The 27,961-nt window shown below is 40.2% G+C and overlaps 1 protein-coding gene across 8 annotated transcripts in view; it reads right to left on the bottom strand.

Annotated features, from left to right (window-relative positions):
- Nucleotides 1–27,961, bottom strand: part of LOC126162326 (phosphatidylserine synthase) — a 185,102-nt gene that overhangs the window by 77,993 nt on the left and 79,148 nt on the right. For all 8 annotated transcript variants that reach the window (XR_007535063.1, XR_007535061.1, XR_007535064.1 and 5 more), the window contains exons 4-5: nucleotides 23,288–23,439; nucleotides 10,788–11,042 (exon numbers count right to left, since the gene is read on the bottom strand). Coding sequence is in view for 4 of the 8 variants with exons in the window: in XM_049918752.1 (XP_049774709.1) it covers nucleotides 10,788–11,042; nucleotides 23,288–23,439 (407 nt within the window). In the remaining 4 variants the exon portion in view is untranslated. The remainder of the gene's footprint in view (nucleotides 1–10,787; nucleotides 11,043–23,287; nucleotides 23,440–27,961) is intronic.

Genomic DNA, 27,961 nt, shown 5'->3' with positions numbered 1-27,961 from the left:
AGGAGGAGGTGGCGGCGGCAGTAACAACAAAGCAGCAATCTTCAGGCATTATAAGAGAAATGCTGAAAGCATGGGAATCAGTTACATCACACATTGAAAATCATCACCCCAATAAAACAGTAGCGATGTGTGCTAAAAATTTATTTGATGACAATGCTGTGTCACATTTTTACCAAGTGTTGAAGCATCAACAGAAATAAATGACTATGCGTTGCTTCCTAGTAAAAAAGAATTAGTTATGTATCATGAATAATAAAGTAAGTAATACTGTACATGTATTTTTTTGAATAAATGGCATTAATAAGATAAAACTCTTTTAGTAATTTTTCTGTATGGAACGCACTATCATGTTTCACATTAATTTATATGAGGTAAATTGTTTCGCTTAATGATTACTTCGAGCTACAAATAGGATTCTGGAACGAATTACTCTCGCCATGTGAGGTTTCACTGTACTGAACTGTGTATTACATAATATAGTTCTTAACAGCTAAATTATTTCATGTCATTTTTCATGCTATGCAAGTCGTGAAAAACTATCTTCCAATTCTGGCAAAGCTGCAATAGTGAAAGACATTAAAAACATGTTACATTTCTGCTACCAACTTATATTTAAAATATTTTAACACATCCTAATTAATGATTAATAAATCTGTACCTTATTCAAAGGCTTCATTTTACCACTGAGAAAAGCACAGTCAGCTAACCATCTGTCATCACTAGATCTAGAGTTCTCTTTTTGGTGCTATACCTTAATTTTTTTAATTTCTGTAAATAACTGATCATGCAAAAAAAGAAAAAAGTATGAAACACACACTCCAAACTGTGATTTTATTACACTTTTTTCCACTGTCACCATATCTGGAGCACTTGTGTCTACTTCAGCACCTTAACGCTTATGTTCACATAGACACTCCTTCCTGACAACAGCTATAACAAAACTGGACAAGGAGCATTTTGGGAAAGAATTACAGCAGACCATTATGATATACAGGAAGGGTGTACTTAAAGACCAGAAAACAGAAGTGCAAGTGAAGCTTAGTCAAGATTCCTCATGTTGAGGGCATGAAAACAAACAAGAATATTATCATTTAAAAACAAAATATGAACCTCTTGTGTCTACCATGTAGAAAGTTCCTTTTCTATTTACAAAAATTTGCTGAATGATCACTGATGCTATCTCACTCAGAGAACTACTGAAATGTTTAGTGCTATTTGTTTAAACAGTTTTCTAGATAAATAACTGAAACAGCCCCCCATGAACCATGGATCTTGACACTGATGGGGAGGCTTGCATGCCTCAGCAATTTAGATAGCTGTACCGTAGGTCCGAACAGTTGAAAGCAAGGGGAAACTACAGCCATAATTTTTCCTGCGGCATGCAGCTCTACTGTATGTTCAAATGATTATGGCATCCTCTTGTGTACAATATTCGAGAGGTAAAATAGTCCACCATTAAAATGGCCATGCTGTGCTGGTACTGCAAATGGCTGAAAGCCAGGGGAAAGTAAAGCCATAATTTTTCCTGAGGGCATGCAACTCTATTGTATGGTTAAATGATGATGGCATTTTCATGGGTAAAATATTCCGGAGGTAAAATAGTCCCACATTCAAATCTCTGGACGGGGACTACTCAGGAGGATGTTATCAAAAGAACCAAAACTGGTGTTCTACAGACTGGAGTGTGGAATGTCCAATCCCTTGAACGGGTGGGTAGGTTATAAAATTTAAAAAGGAAAATGGATACGTTACAGTTGGATATTGTGGGAATTAGTAAAGTTCACTGGCAGGAGGAACAGGACTTCTGGTCAGGTGAATATAGGGTTATAAATACAAAATAAAATAGGGATAATGCAGGGGAAGGTTTCATAATTAATAAGAATATAGGGATGTGGATAAGCTACTATGAACAGCATAGTGAACACAATTATTGTAGCCAAATAGACACAAAGACCACACCCACCACAGTATTACAAGCTTATATGCCAACTAGCTCCACAGATGAGGAGCAGATTGAGGGAATGTATGATGAGATAAAAGAAATTATTCAGATAGTTCAGGGAGATGAAAATTTAACAGTCATGGGTGACTGGAATGTGACTGTAGGAAAAGGAGAAGGAAAAGTAGTAGGTGAATATGGACTGGGGGAAAGGAATGAAAGAGGAAGCTGTCTGGTAGAATTTTACACAGAGTCGAATTTAATCATAGCTAACACTTGGTTTAAGAATCATGAAAGAATGCTGTACATGCAGAAGAGGCCTGGAGACTCTTGGAGGTTCCAGACTGATTATGTAATTGTAAGACAGAGATTTTGGAACTCGCTTTAAAATTGTAAGGCATTGCCAGCGAAATATGTGGACTCTGAACACAATCTATTGGTTATGAAATGCAGATTAAAACTGCATAAACTGCAAAAAGGAAGGAATTCAAGGAGATGGGACCTGGATAAACTAGAAAAACCAGGGGTTGTACTGAGTTTCAGAGAGAGCATTGGGAAATGATTGACAATAACAATGGAAAGGAATATAGTAGAGGAAGAATGGGTAGCTTTGGGGTATGAAATAGTGAAGGCAGCAGAAAATCAAGTAGGTAAAAAGATGAGGGCTAGTATAAGTCCTTGGGTAACACAGAAGATATGGAGTTTAATCAATGAATGGAGAACATATAAAAATGCAATAAATGAAGCAGGCGAAAGGGAATTCAAACGTCTAAAAAATGAGACCAACAGGAAGCGCAAATGGCTAAGCAGGTGGCTAGATGACAAATGGAATGATGTAGAAGCATAGATCACCAAGATAAGATAGAGGCTGCCTACAGGAAAGTTAAAAAGAGACCTTTGGAGAAAAGAGAAGCAGCTGTATGAATATCAAGAGATCAGATGGAAAACCAGTTCTAAGCAAAGAAGGGAAAGCAGAAAGGTGGAAGGAGTATATAGAGGGTCTATACAAGAGAGATGTACTTGATGACAATATTATGGAATAGGAAAAAGACATAGATGAAGATGAGAAGAGAGGTAAGATATAGCATGAAGAATTTGACAAAGCACTGAAAGACCTGAGTGAAAACAAGGCTTGTGGAGTATACAACATTCCATTAGAGCTACAGATACCCTTGAGAGAGTCAACCATGACAAAACTCTTCCATCTGGTGAGCAGGATCTATGAGACAGGCAAAATACCCTCAGATTTCAAGAAGAATATAATAATTCCAATTCCAAAGAAAGCAGGTGCTGACAGGTGTGTAAATTACCGAACTATCAGTTCAATAAGTCATGATTGCAAAATACTAACATGAATCCATTACAAAAGAATAGACAAACTGGGAGAAGCTGATGTTGGGGAAGATCGATTCAGATTTCAGAGAAATGTAGGAACATGTGAGGGAATACTGACCCTAGAAATTCTCATACAAGACAGGTTAAGGAAAGACAAACCTGTATTTATAGCATTTGTAGACTTACAGAAAGCTCTTGACAATGCTGACTGGAATACTGTCTTTCAAATTTTAAAGGTGGCAAGGGTAATATACAGGGAGCAAAAGGCTATTTACAATTTGTACAGAAACCAGATGACTGCTGTAAGATTCGAGGGGCATGAAAGGAAAACAATGGTTGAGATGCGCATGAGGCAGGGTTGTAGCCTATCCCCGATGTTATTCAATCTGCGTATTGAGCAAGCAGTAAAGGAAACAAAACACAAATTGAGAGTAGGAATTACAGTCCAGGGAGAAGAAATAAAAACTATGAGGTTTGCCAATGACATTGTAATTAGCAAAAGTCTTGGAAGAGCAGTTGAACGGAATGGACAGTGTCTCTACAGGAGGATATAAGATGAACAACAACGAAAGCAAAACAAGGATAATAGAATGTTGTCGAATTAAATCAAGTGATGCTGAGGGAATTAGATTAGGAAATATGACACAAATCAGTAGATGGGTTTTTTTATTTGGGCAGCAAAATAACTGACGATGGCTGAATTATGGAGCATATATAATGTGGACTGGTAATGGCAAGAAAAGCATTTCTGAAGAAGAGAAATTTGTTAACATCAAGAATAGATTTAAATGCCAGGAAGTCCTTTCTGAAAGCATTTGTATGGAAGTGAAACATGGATGATAAATAGTTCAGACAAGAGGAGGATAGAGGCTTTTGTAATGTGGTACTACAGAAGAATGCTGAAGATTAGATGGGTAGATCATGTGACTAATTAGGAGGTACTGAATAGAATTAGCGAGAAAAGAAATTTGTGGCACAACCTGACTAGAAGAAAGGATTGGTTGGTAGGACACATGCTGAGGCATCATTGATCACCAATTTAGTACTGGGAGGAAGCATGCGGGGAGGGGGGCGGGGTTAAAAATCGTAGAGGGAGTCAAAGAGTTGAATGCAGTAAGCAAATTAATTCAGAAGGATGTTGGTTGCAGTAGTTTCTCAGTGACAAAGAAGCTTGCACAGGATAGAGTAGCATGGAGAGCTGCATCAAACCAGTCTTTGGACTGAAGACAACAACGACGACAACAACAACAGCAGCAGCAGCAGCAGCAGCAGCAATTGAAACAGGTCAAGCGTACTTTGTGATGCCTTCCAATACATTTTAGAGTGGGTAGCGTCGTAATTTCTCCACAATATTTCGGCAGATGTACACGCTGCCACCTTCCTGATGAATGCTGTGCTGTTCCTCTCGACGCCTATATATACTAGACATTACCCCCTCCACTGTTCCTCTCCTGGTGTCTTCAGTGCGGCCGGCGCGGCGGCTGCTGGAGGTGGTGGGGGAAGCGGTGCCTGTGTCTGAACTGCGGTCTGCAGTCTCCCTGCTGCCGCCGTCGGGGGTGGTCCTCAACCTCTGGGACCGCATCTTTTTCTCCAGGCTTAGTGCAGGGTTCCAAGCCCTACTAAGTTGAAGGCTGATGTCTTTGTTAATTAGATTGTCCTGTAGTCTGATTTTGATTGCCTCTTTAGTAACACACTCCCAGAAGTAGGAGGGATGACAGAGTATTTTTGTTTTTTCATAGTCCATAGTATGCCCAGTCTTTATACAATGGTCAGCCATGGCTGATTTAGTGGCCTGGCGTAATTCGGTATGGCGCTTCTGTTTGCGGCACCTCTCTTCTACAGTGCGGACTGTCTCCCCAATGTATGATTTTCTGCACTGACAGGGAATTTGATAAACGCCTGGTTTTCGAAGGCCTAGGTCATCTTTCACTGAACCCAGTAGAGTCAAGGTTTTTGCACGGGGTCTGAATACACATTTCACATTGTGTTTCCCCAGGATTCTACCGATTTTTCTCGAGGTGTTTCCAACAAATGGAATGCACGCCAATGACTTGTGTTCTTCTGTTTCTTCTTCTTGTTCTCTTGGCGCAGTCTGTCTTGAGTATGTGTCTTATTTGCTTCTGGTTGTGCCCATTTTTCCGAAACGTTGTCTCGAGGTGCTGCAGTTCTGCTTGAAGGCTCTCCTGATCGCAGATCGATCGTGCCCTGTGAACAAGTGTGCGCAAAACGCCTTCACGGTGGGAGTTGTGATGGCAACTGAAGGCATTTAGGTACAAACCGGTGTGTGTAGGTTTTCTGTATAAACTGTGTCCCAGGTTGCCATCAGGTTTCCGTTTCACCAGGACATCAAGAAACAGTAGGGCACCATCCTGCTCCACCTCCATCGTGAACTGTATGTTAGGGTGCAGCGAGTTGAAGTGTTTGAGAAATTCATTTAAACTGTCCCGTCCATGTGGCCAAACAACGAACGTGTCATTCAGGTAGCGGAAGAAACAAGTTGGTTTTTGTTCGGCTTGTTCTAGTGCCTTCTCCTTGAAATTATCCATAAAAAAGTTGGGTACAACCAGTGAAAGCGGGCATCCCTTGGCGACGCCACCTGTCTGTTCATAATAATTTTCGTTGAACACGAAGTATGTTGAGGTGAGCACGAACTCGAAGAGCCTTGTTAGGTTGTTGTTGAATTTCTTGCTTATCAGATCGATGGAGTCATTCCGTGGTACCCTAGTGAAGAAGGACACTACGTCTAAGCTCACTAACAAGTCGCTATCCTGGAGCTGAAGTTCTTGTATATGTTGCACAAAGTGGATGGAATTGCGGATGTGGTGTTCGCATTTTCCCACAAATGGGCTAAGGAGACCCGTCAGGTGTTGGGCCAGTTCGTAGGTTGCTGCTCCTATGTTTTGGACCCATAGGTGTCCCATACTTGTGGACCTTTGGTGGCCCATACAGTCGTGGTGGTGCAGCCACTCATAGTCAAAGTTTCTTGACAGTTTTTCCATCAAAGGTACTGCGAAGAAGTTTAACGGTTCTTCTTTGAAGGCCATAATTTTTCCTGAGGGCATGCAGCTCTATTGTATGGTTAAATGATGATGGCATTTTCATGGGTAAAATATTCCGGAGGTAAAATAGTCCCACATTCAAATCTCTGGCTGGGGACTACTCAGGAGGATGTTATCAAAAGAACCAAAACTGGTGTTCTACAGACTGGAGTATGAAATGTCCAATCCCTTGATCGGGTGGGTAGGTTACAAAATTTAAAAAGTAAAATGGATACGTTACAGTTGGATATTGTGGGAATTTGTGAAGTTCACTGGCAGGAGGAACAGGACTTCTGGTCAGGTGAATAAAGGGTTATAAATACAAAATAAAATAGGGATAATGCACGGGTCTCCTTCTATCCTTCTGTACGCTGCGTCATCGAGAAGCTCGTACATCTTTCTCTTATATTCTGAGTGCAGGAGCAGTACTGTAGCATTGCCTGTGTCAGCAGGCAAGACCACCAACACAGGATCGCTGCATAACTCGCGGATGGCCACTCTCTCCTCCTTCGAGATGTTCTGTTTCAGTGGTGCGGCCCTGGTGAGGGCAAGGCACGTTTCACAACGTATTTCTTCTGCTTCATTGGCTAGCAGAGTGTAGGTGACCTGCTCCACACTGCTTATAATGTCTACAATAGGTAGAGATGTCAGGGTCGGGGTGAAGTTGAGTCCTTTCTCAAACACCAACATTGCTGAGTCATTGATTGTCCTTCCTGTAAGGTTGATGACAGTACGCTTAGGTGGTTCTTGGTAGTCTTCTGCTGTGCTACAAGGCATTCAAACTTCGATGTCTGCTTACTCGTAGCTTTTCTTCGTACGCCGTCTGCTTGTGTCCAGGTGGCAGCGTCAGCCCATTCCCATGATACAAGAGATAGAACTGAAGATATCCTAAGATGGACATCCAGCAGTTTCTTCGAAGTGTCATCCAGGCAATGGCGAGTATAAGGAATTCTCTCTCTTACCAGAGCTAAGCTGGCTCGTCTCATGATGCGCCTGGCAGCTGCATGCCTTATGTGGCGAGTTATCTTGGCGAAAGGCGGGACGATTGTACCGCCTCGGCATCTAATCAGGAATGGAAGTGAACACAGCAGTTGCTCCTCCTTGTTCCGCAGCTTGTCCAGCATCTTCATCTGTTGAAGCATTTCCTCCCCGCAGAGGTACCTGATATGCGATCTAAAGTTTTCCTGGCGTATTTCCAATTTGAACAGTTCTCGGGTATCGGACCGGGTAGCGTCTTAATTTCTCCACAATACTTCGGCAGATGTACACACTGCCATCTTCAGGTGGTTCCTGATGAATGCTGTGTTGTTCCTCTCGGAGCCCTCTATATACAGTACTAGCCATTACACCATCCACCTCTCTTCTACAGTGTGAACTGTCTCCCCAATGTATGATTTTCTGCACTGACAGGGAATTTGATAAATGCCTGGTTTTCGAAGGCCTAGGTCATCTTTCACTGAACCCAGTAGAGTCAAGGGTTTTGCAGGGGGTCGGAATACACATTTCACATTGTTTTTCTCCACTCTCTTCGAGTTCGTGCTCATCTCAACATACTTCCTGTTCGACGGAAATTATTGTGAACAGACAGATGGCATCGCCATGGGATGCCCGCTTTCACCCATTGTAGCCAACTTTTTTATGGAGACCCAGGCGCCGTTTCCCCCACCACCTCCAGCAGAAGCCGCGCCGGCCGCACCGAAGACACCAGAAGAGGAATGGTGGAGGGGGGGTAACGGCTAGTATATATAGGGCGCCAAGAGGAACAGCACAGCATTCGTCAGGAACCTCCTGAAGATGGCAGCGTGTATGTCTGCTGAAATATTGTGGAGAAATTACGACACTACCTGGTCGGATACCCGAGAATTGTTAAAATTGGAAATACGCCGGGAAAACTTCAGATCACATTTAAGAGTGTTTGTGTGAATTATTTTGGGAGGTTTGTGATTTAATGACTCAATAATAAATTTTTGTATTTGTAATTGGTACCTTTTTCAGATGTAATGTCAGAATCTTTTTTATTATATTTTTGCACTTAAAAATCTTACATCTAAGACATCCCTTAACAATGATCACATCTGTCCATTAAATTTCACACACAAGGTGATTTCGGAATGGACATTTTGCTAACTTTGCATTTACCCAGTTACTGAGAATGACTGACGCTGTGTACAACACCAAATGTACACAGTGCACCATGGTTTTTATGGCTCAGCTCAGTTGCTTGGGAGACTTATCACATTCCTCTACATAACCCAACATATGAGAACACTTGCAGGTATCTGCAACCCACAGGGCAGAATTGGGACAACTTATCCCTTACTAACTTCACCTTTAGGCAAAAATACTTACTTATTACATGATATCACATCTCAGCATGTTAGTTTTATAATGTGTACATGGTTGTGTTATTCATGAAAAATATAATCACTTGCGAGTAGTTAAAACTGTTTAACTGTTTGTTCAAACAGAACACGGACCCAAGTTACAGGGTAGAGAGTTTAGGCTACATCCATCAGCATTATAACTGAGATTAAATTGTTTTATTCTCTAGCCAAAAAATGTATGTGCTGATTACATATTTAAAGCAAACTAGAGCATCTGCAATGCAAATGAGCAGGAAATAATTACATGATGGCTGTAGAATAAATGACTTCAAACTGGATCTGCCCAATTTCTCCAAACCAGATACCAAGCACCTGAGTGGGTATTCATCTTGTTACTTGCCTACAGAAATAATTATGAAAGTAATCCAAAATCAGAGATAGAAGCAACACTGCAATACCTTAAATACTTCTAGAACAGATGGTGAGGATTAGTAATTCAGAATTTAAAAAAATATTAATCTCAGTTTCAATCGAGATGATGGATGTGAACTCAGTACAATACAACATGAAACAACATACCTGAAATCATCAGTCTGTCAGTTCTCGTGAAGAACCAAAATCCCGTAATGTACTGAAAATAGATCTGTACTTACAGTGTTACACTTTCAATGTATGAACTGTCAAATATCTGCTCACGAAATTGTACAACAACTGAGCCATGTTGAAAAGTAACCTGCTAATCTACTGACTGGTACTGAAGCACAGATTAACCAGTTTTTGAAATCATGACATTATATAAATGGCTTTAGAAAACACTAGATGAATGAACAGGTGCGACAGGTGCAACAGGACGCCCCTCGTTTGCCTGCCTATCCATCACTCAACTCCCCCACTGACTGATTTATCCTCTGAAGATACTGAAAATTACACTTAAGACTCAGCATAAATACCAAAATTGCTATGCACCACAGAAATTAAATAAGTTGCAGCAGCAATTCTCATTACTTTCTTTGGCTACAAATTCATGTGAAGTAAGTTGTAATAGCAAATTTCCTATCTGACCTAATTACTGGGAAAAAGCCCTAGATCATTTATACTGCCATGTTAATCATTGCACTTGCAACCTTGCTGAGTCGGATGGATACACATTTACACTGACTGTCACTAGTAATTTTAGTTAAGCTGTGCTGAGTGTTTATTACTGCACTGGGTGATTACTTATAGAGGTAATTTAGATTTCAATGGACACAGTCTTTCACTGGTTTGACTAATTCAAGTGTGGATGAAGACCTCTTGAAGAAAATACTGTACATTTTTTGTTCAGCACATGATTCAATAGGGTGCCTACTATACCCAACAACAGTTTCAGCTGTAGTCTGCCAACTGAAATCTAAAACGAGCTTCATTGCTAGGACTTAACCACTGGAGGGAATATCGTAGTCTAACCGCATCACCAGATGGAAGAGTAAGCTGCTGCCAGATATCCCTGCAGAGGAAGAGCTAGCCCCAAGAAACGACTGCCCCAACTTGTTTGGAGATCACTAGATTGCTAGACCAACACAAAAAAATGGGACACTCCTCCACCCAATGGAGAAACACCTCGGCCACTTGCTCACATGCCCTGTATTGGAACAAACTTGCACACCACAGTACTTGATCCATGCAAATAACAAGGTCATCAAAGTTACAGCATTTTGTATATGCAGGGTGGTTAAGGCAATGAATGAAATCATTAAGAGTATTTTTGAGATTTGATTGATGACCATTTTTGAAATTTTAACACAACAGTTTTCAGTCAATGGCTACCATGTTCAAAACGTTAATTTAAAAAAGTTAGAAGAGACAGACAAATTTTATAAGAAGATTATCGAAAGTACAATATTTTTGCCATGTACTGAAGGACAAAATCAAAGTATTATTGTTGAAGCAGAACATGTCTGCGTAAAAATTGTAATACATAATTACATGACAAGCAGTGATATAATTCGGAGTACTCAAAACAACACTGAATCCAAGAAAAAATAGTATATATCAGTTTACCACAAGGACAAATGCAATTACAGTGAAAGCTTTCATTTCAGATGCCCCATTCATTTAGTTTCCAAGGGCAAAAAATTCTTAAATTAAACCAATAATTAAATGACTACTTACCTAACAGATGGTGCAACAAAGACACCAATAAGAACGAGTCGAACAACCACAATCGGGTGGGATGGTGGCATTTCAAAAATGTGTTTAAGGAAAAATGTGTTGAGCTCTGAGACTTGCCAAAAAATGACAAGCTGGCAAAGAGCAAAAAAGCGCATGTAAGTACACGATGGATCCAACCATCTAACTTGCATCCAACTCCCAGGTGTGAACTGTAAAACTGCACGCTTTATTTTCCCTGAAGTTGTTCGAATATCCCTGTCAAAAAGTAAGTAGTTAAACAGCTTTTATACACAATATTTATTTTGAAAAATTATTTTAGTTAATGAACTACAGGCTCACTCAAACAGGAAGCAGGCTGCCCTCACAAGCAGACACACTGCTGTCCACTGCAACTAGTGACAAACAACACACCACAATGGTCTCCTTGTTTCATGACAATGGTTGCTGGTTGGTATGAAGCAGACACAAGGAACTACAACAATATTTGTAAAGCCTGCTACACCAAGAAAAGGGTTTTGATTTTATTCTGCTTAAATATTTCTGAGATTACAGTTTTTCCCAAATTGAAATTCCAAATTTCCATGGACCAAATTTCATTGGCTGTGAGACTGCTCATGGTCAGATGCCAAGTAATTTATTAGTAAATATATGCAGTTGAGATATATTTGTAAATGTGATATACAACAAATGACACAATCAATGTGGATAATTTAATATGTTTTACTATAAATACATTTTCATTGAGAAATACACAAACCAGACTGAAATTCTGCATTATTTTACTGATCAATTTACATTAAACTCAGATAATGCCGCAGCATACACAACTCTGTAATCCTAACTAGGGTAACTGCATTAAAAAATAAAAATAAAAAAACTACTCTGACACATACCATGGTCAATAATTACATCTTCCACCCACCATGAAATAATCATGACAGCAGCGATACTCAAAACTGGCAGAGACAACTTACAGTCCTCGACACACCAACACATTGTTGAGCAATTGCTTTCCATTTTTCTGCACTGTTTAGATTATTGCACTGTTTAAAATGGCACCACTATTCTTTTGGATTGTCACTATAATAGTCTACCTTGACTTATGGGGATCGTTAGTACATTATATTCCTTTTTTTCACACTGATATGTGCAGATTTAACATCCAACATTTTAACTTTCTAAAGCTTCAAAACTAATTTTTCTTGGAATGATTCTGCCCCTTTGTGAGGATTTGCCAAAATTTCTTGGTATCAGCCTTCAGAGATGACATATCACTTCAAATCTCATGACCCACCCATAGTCAGAACCCATACACTTCTTTGATGTGTAGTGTACAACACAAATTGTGATTTATACAGGGTGTTAGGAAATTCCCTTTACTAACTTCTAGGACTTGTACTGGGATGTCAGTAGATAATATTTTGAATTGGAACCCATGTAAAGAAATGCTCCGTTCACATGCTACAGCCATTTGAAAGCTGTTGATAAAGCGACCACCTTTACAAGTAATTGACTGTGTGTGGCACAATACATCACTTGTTTTACAATTCCACTCATTAACAGACACAGATATTGCTCATGTAATCGACAGGTTCTCTTCAACATAATGCAGTCTGACTTCCAATTTGGGTGTGCAGCATCTCCTTGGAGCACTGCTGTCACACCTGCTGATAGTGCAGCTACCCTTTCTCAAAGCCGTTGCATCAATTGTTGTGAAACGGGCATGCAATGGAGTCAGATCTTGTAGAGGATGATCTCAATAAAGGTGACAAGCAGCTCTTCCATTACTGTGAGCTTTGCCGTTCAGAAGAATCATATCGGTGTGTTCTGCAAACATGTACGCAACAATGTTGCTCAACACTCTCAGACATGTGAATGAGGCTTGAGCCAGGTCAGACAGGTAAAACAGATGTCACATGACTTCAGCCGATCAAACGTAACTAGCCCCCACCATGACTACCCCATTGCATACTTACCTAGCAAATATGTTTTCAAATAGCTGTAGCATGGAAATGGTACCTTTCCGGACATGGGGTCCTATTCAGAATGTTATTTACTGACTCCCATCTCCAAGACCTATAAGTTTAAATCAAGCAATGGAAAATACAGGATGGAGTAATAACAATATTATGAAAAGGAAAATTGCTGCTCACCATGTAGCAAAGATGCCGAGTCACAGGTAGGCATAACAAAAAGACAGTCACACAAAACTTTCTGCCAAACAGGGCCTTCATCAGAACACACACACACACACACACACACACACACACACAATGCAACTCACACAGGCCATCAAAGGCCAGACTCTTGGCAAAAGCTTTATGTGACAGTCTGTCTGTTGTGCCTATCTGTGACTCAGTCTCTCTGCTGTATGGTGAGTAGCGCCTTTCCTTTTCATAATATTGTCATTATTCAGTTTTCTAAGTTTGTAATGGGAATTCCCAAACACCCTGTATTATACCACTGATTAGCAAAAGATGCCTATCAAAAAATTTGGATCAGTTCTCAACATTGCTACACTTGTAAAACAGTCTGAAGATGGGTCAACAGCCCCACATTGACTCGCAAGACACATTTAAGATAATCACAACAGTAACACTAATGACAAATGGTCTGTGGCATTCTAACTACACTCAGAAAAGATTAGAAGACCAACCTTTGGACATCAGAACTGAACGCTGGTAACAGTCCATGTAACTTCCAAAAAAATTTCCCCAAAGACAAAGCAGGATATCAGTTCAAAAAGATGCTGTGCTCTACTGTGGAAAGGTAGAAAATCAGATTCATGATGGTACATGGTATGTGTAATTTTTTCTTCCAAGCTGTTTCTCCTGAAATAATTAACTTTTTCTATGTGGCATTTGGTTCTCAATGCATAAATTATTTGTGGGTGAGCTGTAAGTTCATAGAACTCATGTACAAGTGTTATTCAGAAAATAAGATCTGAATTGCAGAAGGTAATCGAATGTCGCATGAACATTGAAACACACATACACACCAAATCCTGGCACGTCTTGCTCGTCAAACGATACCATTTTCATTGGTACTGTTGCAGTGTGCTGTTTAGTGTGTTAGTCCACAAAGTTTAAACCAATTGATTAGCTTGCTGACTGTGAAATACAGTAGTGATTCAGTATTTGACAGCAGCGGATAATGCAGCAGTTGAAATTTATCAACTAATAAGTGAGGTGTATAGCCCCAAATGTGATGAGTGACAGCAAAGTGCGTAAGTGAGTGAGAGCGTTCAAGGACGGAAGAGAAAATTTCCATGATGAACTGCTACCAGGTCGACCATCACTGATCTACGATGATTTGGTCAAAGCCGTGTATGAAATTACAACTTTAGCATTGCAATTTCCAAATGTGGGTAGAACAACTTAGCACAAAATTGTCTCTGAAAAGTTATAATTTTGCAAATTGTGCATATACTGGGTTCCCAGGCTGTATACTGAGAAACACAAAAGGAAAAGAATGACTTATACTCTTCATTTTTTTGGCCCAATACCATAAGGAAGACAATCTATTTTTGGAGAACACTGTCACAGGGTACACGACATGGCTTTTTCACATGACCCCAAAGTCCAATTAAATGTCAGCCAATGGAATGGTGTCACATGACATTATCAGTCAAGGTCAGTACCAAGCAGATAATCTTAATACCCAAGGTTATGGCAACCATATATTGGGACACATATGGAGTCTTGTCATGAACTCTTCTGGAAGGGAACAGACTGTCCATCCACCATACAGACAAAACTTGGTCCAGAACAATTTTCACTTGTTCCGCTACCTAAAAGAGTTTCTTGATGGCAGCACTTTGCAACAGATAATGAGGCGAAAGAAGCAGTTAAAGACTAGTTATCTTCACAGCCGGTAGATGTTTATGACTTAGGATAGCTTGTTGACCGTTTTGACAAATGTTTAAACAGGTATGGAACCATGTAGTAAAAGAGAGAAAAATCTAAAGCAGGCGTATCCAATCCACAGCCAGCATGCAGCCCAAAGCAAGTATCAGTATGTGTCTGGCAAGGAACTCAGAAGGCACATATGGTGAAACAGACACCAAGGACATGATTGTCATGTGTCAGAGTGCTTTGGTATCCGTGGGAAGAATCTACAAAGAACATGTGGGTGAAACAGGCAGTGATGTCATGGCTGTCATGTTGTAAAGCACGCTCTGTAACAAGATAGTGTGTTGCCAGAATACACTCTCTACAGCTTTTCTGGTGCTCCCACTGTCTCTAACACTCCAAACCCATCTCTCTTAGGATGAATGTGCATAGGCAGAAGGTATATACTGGCAACACACTATCTTGCTACAGAGCATGCTTTACAACACGACAGCCATGACCTCAGTGCCTGTTTCACCATGTTCCATCTAATTTCTTCCCCCAGACACCAGTTACTCACAACAGTGCAAATGTAAACTGACATTATATCACCTCTTTCAACCTCGCTGGCCTACATTTACATTAATTTCTTCAGTCTCAGCATTTCTTCTCAGTAACTATGCCTTCCTTCACTCCCTTTTAGTATTCTATACCTTTTATTTTTCAATCTGCGTATTTTTCTCTGCCCACCACCTCTACCACACACAATGCACACCACTTCCTACTCTTATTAACTCATGCACGAAGTTTTGTCGGCAATCTATATCTCACCTATTACCTTATCTTCCACCTAAAGCTCTCAAGTTTTCAAATCTCGTCCAGTGCAGCCCCAACAATCAGACTTTCCTTCTCATCCCATCTAGTAAGTCTTGCCTAACACAGGGTTCTGGGCGGGTTTTCTGAACTCTCCCCATTTCCTATATTTCAGCAGGCCTTTTCCTTCACCCCTCTTCCTTCCCCTTCAACCCTTCTGCCATAAGAAAGAGCCACTGGCTCCAGAAGTTTGCAAGTTTCAATACCTTTACATGTAAGTTCTCCTGGAACCACTTGGTAAGTAGATTTTGTTTCATCTGTCTAACTGATTGTACTTTCAAAAACTGATTATTTCTGATACCATATTTAACAGAGACACTTTAAACTTAAAATGTGTTGCAACAACAAAAACATCAAAAATAATTATGAAAATCTCTTCTGTAGCAAGAGGCACAATGGTATCAGCATAACCATGATCAAGAATGTCATGAATAGCTTATTACCAATCTTGACAGACATTTAATTTCCCTCTGAAGAACAGGATACATCCAATACAACAGAAAAGACACATAGTGCAACCTATCCCTGACAAGGAAAACCCCACAATGACCTTACCTGCCAATCAGCACTAGCACTTTACTCACTGTCTCACAAGCCTAGGAGTACACTGACCGTGATCAGCTGAGTGAATATTTATCTAAGTTCAATCTGGTTCTCATGAACACTGCACTAATTATGGTAACTGACGACCTGAAATATACCACAGAAAATTACTGACACTGACATTACTAGACTTCCACAATGTATCTGATACTGTAAACTTTTATATGTTGCCCAAAAGAAAAATGACATCTAAAATCTTCAGATAGTAGACAGAAGCGTTTGGAAAGCTAACTGATAAACAAAAAGCATGATATTGTCTAAGGGAATGAGAAATCATTCTGAAAGCAAGTTCTCTCTTAAGTGCTGAAGGAGTCATCCTCAGTTGTCTATGGTTCTCCTTGAATGTCAACATCTCATCGATTCTGCCCTGTCATAAATAACACTTCTAGGGCAGTGTCCTCCAGCTTTACTTAAGCGCTAGCCCTGTAGAAAACAAAACTGCCATCAAGATAAATGACGATCTGTCTTCAGTGTTCTAACAAATGCAAAACTTGGGACTTAAACCAAACGTGAAAATCTCCTAAGTAATTATACACTCCTGGAAATGGAAAAAAGAACACATTGACACCAGTGTGTCAGACCCACCATACTTGCTCCGGACACTGCGAGAGGGCTGTACAAGCAATGATCACACGCACGGCACAGCGGACACACCAGGAACCGCGGTGTTGGCCGTCGAATGGCGCTAGCTGCGCAGCATTTGTGCACCGCCGCCGTCAGTGTCAGCCAGTTTGCCGTGGCATACGGAGCTCCATCGCAGTCTTTAACACTGGTAGCATGCTGCGACAGCGTGGATGTGAACCGTATGTGCAGTTGACGGACTTTGAGCGAGGGCGTATAGTGGGCATGCGGGAGGCCGGGTGGACGTACCGCCGAATTGCTCAACACGTGGGGCGTGAGGTCTCCACAGTACATCGATGTTGTCGCCAGTGGTCGGCGGAAGGTGCACGTGCCTGTCGACCTGGGGCCGGACTGCAGCGACGCACGGATGCACGCCAAGACCGTAGGATCCTATGCAGTGCCGTAGGGGACCGCACCGCCACTACCCAGCAAATTAGGGACACTGTTGCTCCTGGGATATCGGCGAGGACCATTCGCAACCGTCTCCATGAAGCTGGGCTATGGTCCCGCACACCGTTAAGCCGTCTTCCGCTCACACGCCCCAACATCGTGCAGCCCGCCTCCAGTGGTGTCGCGACAGGCGTGAATGGAGGGACGAATGGAGACGTGTCGTCTTCAGCGATGAGAGTCGCTTCTGCCTTGGTGCCAATGATGGTCGTATGTGTGTTTGGTGCCGTGCAGGTGAGCGCCACAATCAGGACTGCATACGACCGAGGCACACAGGGCCAACACCCGGCATCATGGTGTGGGGAGTGATCTCCTACACTGGCCGTACACCACTGGTGATCGTCGAGGGGACACTGAATAGTGCACGGTACATCCAAACCGTCATCGAACCCATCGTTCTACCATTCCTAGACCGGCAAGGGAACTTGCTGTTCCAACAGGACAATGCACGTCCGCATGTATCCCGTGCCACCCAACGTGCTCTAGAAGGTGTAAGTCAACTACCCTGGCCAGCAAGATCTCCGGATCTGTCCCCCATTGAGCATGTTTGGGACTGGATGAAGCGTCGTCTCACGCGGTCTGCACGTCCAGCACGAACGCTGGTCCAACTGAGGGGCCAGGTGGAAATGGCATGGCAAGCCGTTCCACAGGACTACATCCAGCATCTCTACGATCGTCTCCATGGGAGAATAGCAGCCTGCATTGCTGCGAAAGGTGGATATACACTGTACTAGTGCCGACATTGTGCATGCTCTGTTGCCTGTGTCTATGTGCCTGTGGTTCTGTCAGTGTGATCATGTGATGTATCTGACCCCAGGAATGTGTCAATAAAGTTTCCCCTTCCTGGGACAATGAATTCACGGTGTTCTTATTTCAATTTCCAGGAGTGTATAACCTGCTATCAAAAATAGTCCTGAAGTCTACAAACAACTGCCTCCTTTTTTTTTCTCTTCCAGTAAGGTGATATAATCCAGCACAGTACGTTCACAGAAAACTCTACATTGGCAGAACTAACCCTGAATGTTTGTGTGTATTACATCCGCAACATCTGCCTATTTGATTATGTCAGTGTTTCACATATCCTGACGAGTTAGGAAAATTGCAGCCAGACAAGTTACACACCTACTATGTGCTGAGTTTTCTTCATCTATTCCTCAGTATTTTTTGTGGTGTATGCACCATTCTTGGCTTTTTGAACAAGATACCAGAAGAACCTAGTGAGATCTCTGTCCTCTTCATTCAAAGTCAACTGTATTGGCCCACATCACACGCTAGTCCCACCGGAAGTTTGCGGAATTGTAGCAACGTTATGAGGATATATGGCAGTAAATTTGATCCTGTTTCGAGGGCCTCATTCAGAGATGGAAAGTCTTGTCTGTGTGATGATGCATCGAACAAGGTCCAGTATTTGATGCTTCTACTGCTGCATTTCTTCACTACATAGTGCGGCATGTAAAACACGTTTCCAACTGTATATCCTCAGGTGCAACATCTACCTGACGCCTCCTAATGTAATGTGATATGATCACATGATACATATGCTTCAGTTCTTCATTCTCTTGCAACTTGTTTAGTAATGGGGGAAGACATGCTTCCACTGCAGTGTGGCTGCTGGAGAGAAGTAAACCCTTCTTTCCAGAGGGACATACCAGTCTGTAGCCATTCTCTATGCAGTATGACTCTCACAACACTTTCCAGACTTGGTGCATGGGTGTCAATGTTCACTGTTGATGCTCTTTTATGCTGATTGCCTGCAAGTCCCAAAAACAGCACACTGACTCATCAGATACCTAACCTGAAAGAAGTTGACAGTTGCATTATGAACCGCAGTACCAGTTCTGTTTCCACTGAGAACATAACCGAAGATTGTCAGAAAGGGAACCAATGAAGGTCATACTTTAATTGGTTGTCCCAAAGTCACAATTTTCCAATAAGAATCTGCCCCAATTAGGACTTCAATAGGTAGATCTTCAGTATCTCCTCTTGGTTATGCCAGCTGTGTACCCTCTCTCAAGGCCATGTTTCCCACATCTTGTGGTACCGTCGGTTGACGAGAGAATTTGTTGCTGCTTTCAAGGACTGTAACTGATATATGGGCACTGGTGGAGTATCCCATCATATCAAAATGAACCTTTCTCATTGAGAAGGATGATGTGCAGAATGGCTCAAATGTTATTATCTCTAGAGCTCTGGTTCCAGTGACATTTGAGTTGTAGAGATTAGATCAGTGAATGGTGTATAAAACTAGACACTCTACAGTGTCACATGTCAGTTTACTACCCCCAGCTGGCCCTCTGATAGTCAATGAGCAGTAGGTAAGTGTACAAAGTTGGACACCTTCGTTTCAATCTTGTTCACTGTTGTGAGGTGGCTATCACACAATGGAAATGTAGTTCACACTTTTACATTCTATGCGGGATACATTTCCTCATTTAAAGACACATCTAAGGTATAGCAAGCAGCAGTCCATTTCCTTCAGGCTATTTATTCTAGCCTGTAAGCTTGCAACCTTTTAGCAATCTTGGCCTAGTGCTAAGTTACACACGAAAAGGGTCTGAATTTTGTTGTTTCTTCTTCTTGTCAATTTTCATTTTAACTTTCATATGAAAAGTTGATGCTGTGGGTACATGATTGTCTTACAGAACAGATTCTCCACTTACTTTGCATGTACTGAAGGGCTCCCTCCACTTCTTTGTTGAGGAGCTCCATAAGCTGTGCAAGATTCCCTTCTTGGATCTTTTGCCTTCATGATGCATGGATAAACTTGTTTCTGCAAATTTATTCTGGGAATGCACGTACAAGTGTCATGTGCTCTCCTAGTGCTCGTAGTGCTTGAATCCACTTATGGCTCTGAATGGAGGAGGTGTTGAGAGCCTCTGGACTGCTTGAAGTTGAAGTGTTCTGGTTCTCAAGAAGTCAAGGTGGCTTTGGATAATCCATTCTTGTCCCCATACATGGATTCCAAAATTTGCTTTGTCTGCTCATATATGCCAGCCATAACAGCAAACCCATCCACCAAATCCTTGGGTTCCCCATCTAAATAAACACAGAGGAACAGGTGCTTGTTCATAAGTGACACGACTGGAGTTTCATCAACGATAACTGTGAAGGTGCTATCAGAATCGTGATCACACTTCTAAGTCACCTGAGGAAGAATGCAGTTATGCTTTTATGTCACGAGAGAAAGGATGCAGTTTGATAGTAGGCAACTTGATGTCCACGTGGGCATGTTTGTGAGTTGCTGATATTGGCTAATGCACATCAGCTGTTTTTCTATCCCTTGAACATGCTCCTCCTAAAAGCCTTTTTGCATTTCAAATGACCCATTTGCATTTGTCAGAGCAGCCTTCACAAGATTGTGTGTGTGCCTTGTATTCTGTGAAATCTGGCAAGCCCTGTATTGGGCCACTGAGTGAGATTAGCTCTCCTATGGTTTCCTGCAGGTGCTCCTGACAGTGTCTGACTTTCTCTGATGGTGCAGAAACACTCTCTGGCTCATGAAATTGGTGGCATTTGGGTGTAGAGTTGTCCACTTGCATCACAATTTGGGCAGAATTGGTCTGCATCCATCATGGTGTGTGATGCTTGGTTGCTGCGAGGGTGTGTCTGTGCCAGTCACCCCATAACGGGATGTCCGCCGTCACTACGAGATGGCAATGCTGTGCAGTAATTGTCATCAGCAACCCTTAGGAACGCTCTTTCTTACTGCACTGCCGTCTAACAATACTTTAGTAGTCCCCTTTGTACTGCATAAATGACATACCAAATGCTCAATATTGCTCTGTGGTCAACACGGATGCACCAAGTCAAATTATACACAAACAGAATCAATCAATAATGACTGCGAGTGGAGTACAGCAAATGCTGTGACTTATCTGTCCAAGCTGAACACGGCATGATGTTATGGTTTTTCAAGTTTTAATTTGCTCGAAATCTTCTTCAATGATGTTGAAACCTCTTGAATGTGTGGCAGTACTTAATCTTGCCACACACTCCTGTGTTTCGGTACCAAAATGCTGCTGTTACTAGTAATTTGAAGGAATTCAACATAGCAACTTCAGCACACACATTTATTCACAGCATCCGTTACAGTTTCTGTCACAATTATATAACATAGCGCAATTTCATACATGATCACTGAATCAACTTTGTCTCTTTTCCATTTCATTTCCCCGGATATTCCATGCTATCATTCTTATAAAATTTCCACCTGTTTTTCTGCACCACATATATATTTACAAGTCATAATTTTTTCCATCCAAATAAAAATTCATCCTGAGATTTTCACTGATTTAACTCTCTCAGGGTTTGAGGTAGCAGTTGATGTGTTGGGAGTGAGTGTTAAGAGTGCAAAGTGTAATTGTCTGAGAAAAAAAAAGTTGATCAAGTTGAATGGCTGAATCAGGCTGAGATTCGGTGCCAGTGGATGGAGGAGTTTGACATGAGCATATAAGATACTACAGGCAGCAAAAAGTTTGTAGAAGCCACTGAAAATGTTCCAGCTACTAGGATGTTAAAAATGTTTCTCTCATGTCATGTGTCTGATAAGATGTTCTCCTCCTCAACACCAAAGCTGTGGAACCAAACAATTGTTTGCTAACAGTTCAATTGTTAAGTCAGTTGAGTAAGTTGGCTTACCCACCGGCCTTGGAAAGCATAATGCTACTTTCCATCACCTTTTATTCTTCTGTACCATGCCAATTCAGAATGGAGCAACCCTACACAGATATAACTTTAATTGCCCTAATTAAATATAACATTAATAGATCGTTACGAATAATCTCCTATATTTCAAAACAGGAGCTTGTTCTGGTATGGTAACTTTTTACTTGAAGCACAACAATGCAAGAAAGTCAGCAAAGTACACATTTGTATTAGAACCATGGAAACACACACACACACACACACACACACACACACACACACACAAATAACCTGTGCATGCTCACCAACCCATGTTCTCACTCGTGTACACACTCTTGGGCACCTATGCAGGCAGTCACCACAGCACGCTCATTCATTCACTCACTCATACATTCACACTTATCTTCATCACAATGCACACACTAGCTCACTACACCTCACTCAACAGTTCATGCTCTTACCTATGCACATGAGCAAATGCACATGAGAGAGCATGCATAAGTAGGTAGGTAGGAAGGAAGGTGTGTGTGTGTGTGTGTGTGTGTGTGTGTGTGTGTGTGTGTGTGTGTGTGTGCGTGCGTGCGTGCGTGCAAGTACAAGTTAAATTCCTTGCAGATTATTTCAGAATTTCCTGCATTTTCTAGAGTTGTCTGAGATGTGTCTGACTTTTCTGAGTTAAAATCAATTTCCATACAAAATACACATTTTGGTGATTACTTTTCCACCCTGATGATAAATATATGAGTGAAATGAGAAGTGACAAAGCAATACACAAATAATTAAAAATGACACTGACTGAAAATTCAGTAATGTATAAAGCCAACACTTCCTGTGATGAATCCCTTAATGATCCCACAAAGCACTAATTTTTGCTGGTGGAATAACATGGAACAAAAAGTTGACAACTAACCAGATCCCAGACATGTACAATAAGTGACAGATTTAGTGAATGTCCAAAGCTAAACAATTAATAGTCTCTGTCACCCTCCGAAGGAGGTTCACACATACATTGCATACTATGATAAATCCATTTCCAATAAACCACTTATTCTGTTGTGTTTGAATTATTGCTGAGAAGGTATACTGATATTTGCTTTCATCTTTCTATCTTTTATACAACTGCTTGACTAAATGAGCTTGGCTTTACATTGATCTTTTAATAAACAGAAAAGCCCGCTGCAGAGCCTACATGTTGTTGCCATTTTTAATTCATTTTCACACTCAACAAGACCTATTATATAAAAATGTATCTGAATGTACTATTAAAGTGACTTTATTATTTTATTCTGAATTTTCTATGGCTGCCCACTGCAATACTAGTGACGCACCGCAAATTAGATCAGCCTAAAGCAATCACCATCATTCTGCTTTACTAAAATCAAGAAATCTGAAACTACATGGCATCCATGGCAGACCTGTTTCACCTTAAAGGGTATTCCACTTCCTGTTTCACTGAGCCTAGAAACAGAGTAATTCAATTACCTTATGCTAACCCATTTATACTCTCTCATCTCCAGATACTTGCAAATTTTCAAGCCACACCAAATTCCCAATCCATTGCACACAAGTACATCTAATATTAGAGCATCCCACCAGCATTCAATAAAGTTTGGTAGAAGATGAGCAAATGCTATCTGAAACATAAAATGATATTTCAAAATGATTAACTGAACAATGTATATACAGATCAATACCTCCACCAATGCGAAATAGAATTTATTCTTGTTAATGCATGCTATCATTGCACAGTATTAAAAACACAATACAGATTATTACAACCACTAATGTGAAATGGGATTTATTCTGGTTGATTCACTCAGCCATTGCACCGAATAACAGCCCACTGGACAAAACTTATTTCAGGGTATTTTCAGCTCTTCAAAAGTATAATTAGAGGAGATTCAGTACTTCATGGGCTTTTTATTTAGAAAGCTTTTTGAGTGGACCTGCTTTCCGTCTTTCTTTTTTTCTAAAAAAAAGGTCTGAAGTTGTGAAGTTCAAGAATGAACACACGATTTCCTTTTCGGCTTCTCTCTGCCCAAAATTCGTTTCTTTTGGCTTTTTCATGAAAGGAAATGTTTCCCGTCTTCAGATTTTGGTCTACTTGCCATACAATTCCTGACAGAATGGCTATGACAGACTGAAGTAAACTGCCCATATAATCTCATTATTATCTTTTTCCGATGTCAAATAAGTAATTTTCAATTGCTAATACAAATTTATACCACACAAAGTACAATTAAACTTAATGCTGGTGAACATCATATTCCAGGTTATCAATGTCACTCAACTCTATTAACTGTAAAAATAGCAAATTTTTCTACAAAGTATGAGGGAACTTCAAACAGTAAGTTACAAATTGTCACGGCAGGCCAAGTAATTTTCATTGAATACTCTATTACTCTTCAGTGTAACGCAGATACAAGGCATTCTTTACAACACAGTCACCAGTCTCTGTAAACAATGGTTGGAACATTCTATCAATCATTAAATTCCCCAAATTAGAAACCACCTTGTCATAAAGCCATTTGAGAACAGCTGTGTGAATGTTCCCATCATTGGAAATCCCCCCCCCCCCCCCCCCTTCCCAGAGATATTCTTCCTTCAATGCCTGGACATTGTCCTCTATGGTAGGTGTTGATAGCCTTCCTAATTAGAACCATACATCTTTATGTGACCTTGGTCACACTTTAACATTGGTATGTTTCCCACTGGCACACCATTTGATTCCCATACTATGATGCACCTGTTCTCTGCACTGCAGAAGAATTGTGCCTTCGGGAAACCTGGAACATGTAGTCTCTTTTGACAATGTGCTCACAATGGTGTTGGCATGTGACAGACAACATGTGTAACTTAGTTTCTTAAGTCCTTATGTAAAAAACTCAGGTTTACATACAACTGCTATCACCAACACTAATTACAATAAAGGTATCATCAATCACAGAGCCTGTAGTCAGTAAACTGTACAAAATCTCAAAAATAAATAAAAATCAGCAGGCTTACAGAACATACCAATCTGTGTGCTGAAATGATGCACGCAGGGCACACAAGCTCTTGTCACAAACATAATTAATGAGTCATTTGCATCAGGATACTCTGCAGAGTATTCAAAACAGGGAAGAGTTGTGACTCTCCTAAAGAAAAGCAATGCTGATGAAACAGGAAACTACAATCCCATTCACCTTTGTCATACTTCTCTAAAATAATAAAATAATTATGAAAGATAGATTAATAAATTACTAGAACAAATACAATCTTCTACGTGAACCACAGACTGTGTTCTGAAGTGGTAGAAGTGCTGCTAAGAAAGTAAATGAAACACCGAACGAAGTTTACAATTGGTAAATTTACAATAAAGAGCTCATTGTAAAGATCTGCTTAAAGTATTTGGGGATTTTAGCTACACCATTTGAATACATTCACCAATCAGTTTTGCACATGAAAAATAATATTGATTATTACTGAACAAACAGCTCTGTCCATCACCAAAACTCAGACTTAAATTACATCTACTAAGAATGAATTAAACTCATGAAATCAAACATATTACTAAAACAAACTTACTTAAAATGACAGTTAAAATGTACCTGTTAAATTACATGCTTTAATATAGTGAAGAATTAGTCAGAATACACAGTGCGAGTTTGGTAACAAAAAGTAACACAATTATATAACAACAAGTATAATAATAAATCACTGTCATCCCATGTGACACTTTTGCATTTTTCTGTAAAAATATTACACCCAAAGCTCTTTGATATGGTGTTTCAGATAAGCAGTTCACCTCATATTTCTGAAAGAGCTTAAGATATTGTAACTCTGTTTTTGCCTACACGAATCATGAGAAAGTCCTCACTAACACTGTCTTTTTATAGTTACATTAATTACAGATACTGATTTCAGCTGGATCCATAATAATTATTGCTGTTAACGATGCAGTGTTGGCCACTATTCAGTCAGCCGCATTTTCAAATACGTGCATTACCAGTACGCCATCGCATTTCCCATAGCTGTCATTGCAGCATGAGGTTGCTGCCACAAACCATTATGCAGCTTGTAATGGTACTTGAATGACGTAACCATTACAGCAGCTCACCTGAACCTCTCAATACCAGTAATATTCTACTGTGTTTCTGTAAAGTAGTTGACATATTTCTGAGACAACATTCAGATTTGATTTCATTAATGTAGAAGTACTTTGATTCATCGATATGTTTATATTGCAATGATATTATTCTTATGTGTATTCTTTCTTTTGTCACTATGATCTTTGACATACTCGTAACTCTGATTTTTGGGCGCGTAAGCGATTATTAGTTAGTTGTTAGAGTGTCGGACCTTGAGACGGTCAAGTCTTGGACATCATGTTGTAGTCAGCTTATAAAATGTGAACTTTAACAGTGACTGTGAGGAAGACGTTTTCAAGTATGTTTTGTATCGTGAAGTGATGTTTGTGTCGAGTGATATTGCAATAAAAGCAATTAAAAGGAAGTCTAACTTAAATTCGGAGTGCTGATTACTTTTTTTACATCACCATTGTCCTGCTAAAGTGTAATCTTCAAGAATGGTTTGTGAAGCGCATCTACAAAACTTTCGAATATAGCAGAATAAAACCTAGGCCTTTCTGCATCCGAGATTTTCGACAATTGAGCCATGATTTTATAACGAGACCAGTGTGGGAAACACGAAAAGATGAGTGCCTAGTTTTTTCATTATTACATGAAATGACAATAATTAACTGTGCTCTAATGACACCTGCCACATAATAACTATATTGTTGCCCAAAAATGCAGTATTTAGCAGCGTGAGCAACACCACAATCATTAAATTTTGACCTTTGTTGTGGTAGGGTTGTTGGAACGTGGGGGCTCAGCCGGGATAGGCAGCACCAAATATTCAAAAATTAACTGTAGATGTGTTTCAGGAAAAGCACACAGTGAGTCTGTTATGAAAAATATCGACAAAAACCTGACAATCAAAAGGAGACAACCACAGGATGAGAAATGGACACAAAAAACAACGGGACAACAAAGGATTTAAAATAAACACTATGACTGTATTCCGACGGAGAAGACTTCAGCTATAAGTTAAGTAAAAATTCTAAAGAATTTTGTAATTTGGTATTGTCATTTCTAGTGGTTCATTTTCTGTTAACAGTTAATAATGGATAAAATTAATGCAGGGGAAGAAATAGTGGGGGAGGATCAGAAACTCGATAGGATTGAAATAATTCTGCAGCTTCTGAGTAAGCAGAACGAAAACATAAATAATTTAAAATCTGAAATGAGGGCTGAAATTGACGAAAGGTTAGGGGAGAATTTGAATAAGCAATTAAATGCAATAAAAACTGAGTTAACTGAGGTCAAAAATACACTGGAAGGTAACTTAAAGGTGATAGAATCGAGGGTAGACAACGTGGAGGAAAAAGTAATTGGTTTTGAAAATGAATTTATTGCCGAAAATAGTAACAGAGCCAGGGAAATTCAAAATGAAAATGCATCACTAGATGAAAAATTGAATGACTTTAAAGTAAACAGTGTTAATGCAGTCAGTAGTGTTGAGAAAAAGGTTGACAGTTTAGAATCAAATTTTACCAATAAATTAGACACATTAAAAAATAAAGCAAGTTGAAGACTATGTTGTTAAAAAGAATTAATACAGTCATGGACCAGCATGATCGAACCTGTTAGTGAAAAGTTTTCCTTGTGATAATTTGCACCCAGTTGATTTTTTGCACCGATGCAAGGACAATTTTATGCCAGGTAATAAAAAAAAAAAATTAAATTTGTCAAAAAATTTCTTGAAGGGGAGGCCCTCTCCTGGACTAACCAAAATTTCGATCAGTGGGAAACCTTTGCAAATTTTGGTCAGAATTTGAACAGGGGAGGATTAAATCTGAATTTTTAAATGGACCTATTTTCAGAGGGAGAGTGGGCACCATGAGAGCATTTTGTAAAGATCAATTGAGAAAATTAATGCATTTAGATAAACCTTTTGATGAAATGACACAAATAGATGCGCTGAAAAGAAGGCTACCTGAAAAATTGCAATGGGATTTAGTTCATGGGTCTGATGATTCCGTGGAAGAATTTTTAAAATATGTGGATAAATTGGATAGGGCATTAGAAAGAGGGAATATGCAAAATTTTAATA

The sequence above is a fragment of the Schistocerca cancellata genome, chromosome 2, assembly GCF_023864275.1.
Source record: "Schistocerca cancellata isolate TAMUIC-IGC-003103 chromosome 2, iqSchCanc2.1, whole genome shotgun sequence".
Taxonomy (NCBI): domain Eukaryota; kingdom Metazoa; phylum Arthropoda; class Insecta; order Orthoptera; family Acrididae; genus Schistocerca; species Schistocerca cancellata.
This window is presented reverse-complemented; position numbering and strand designations above follow the sequence as displayed.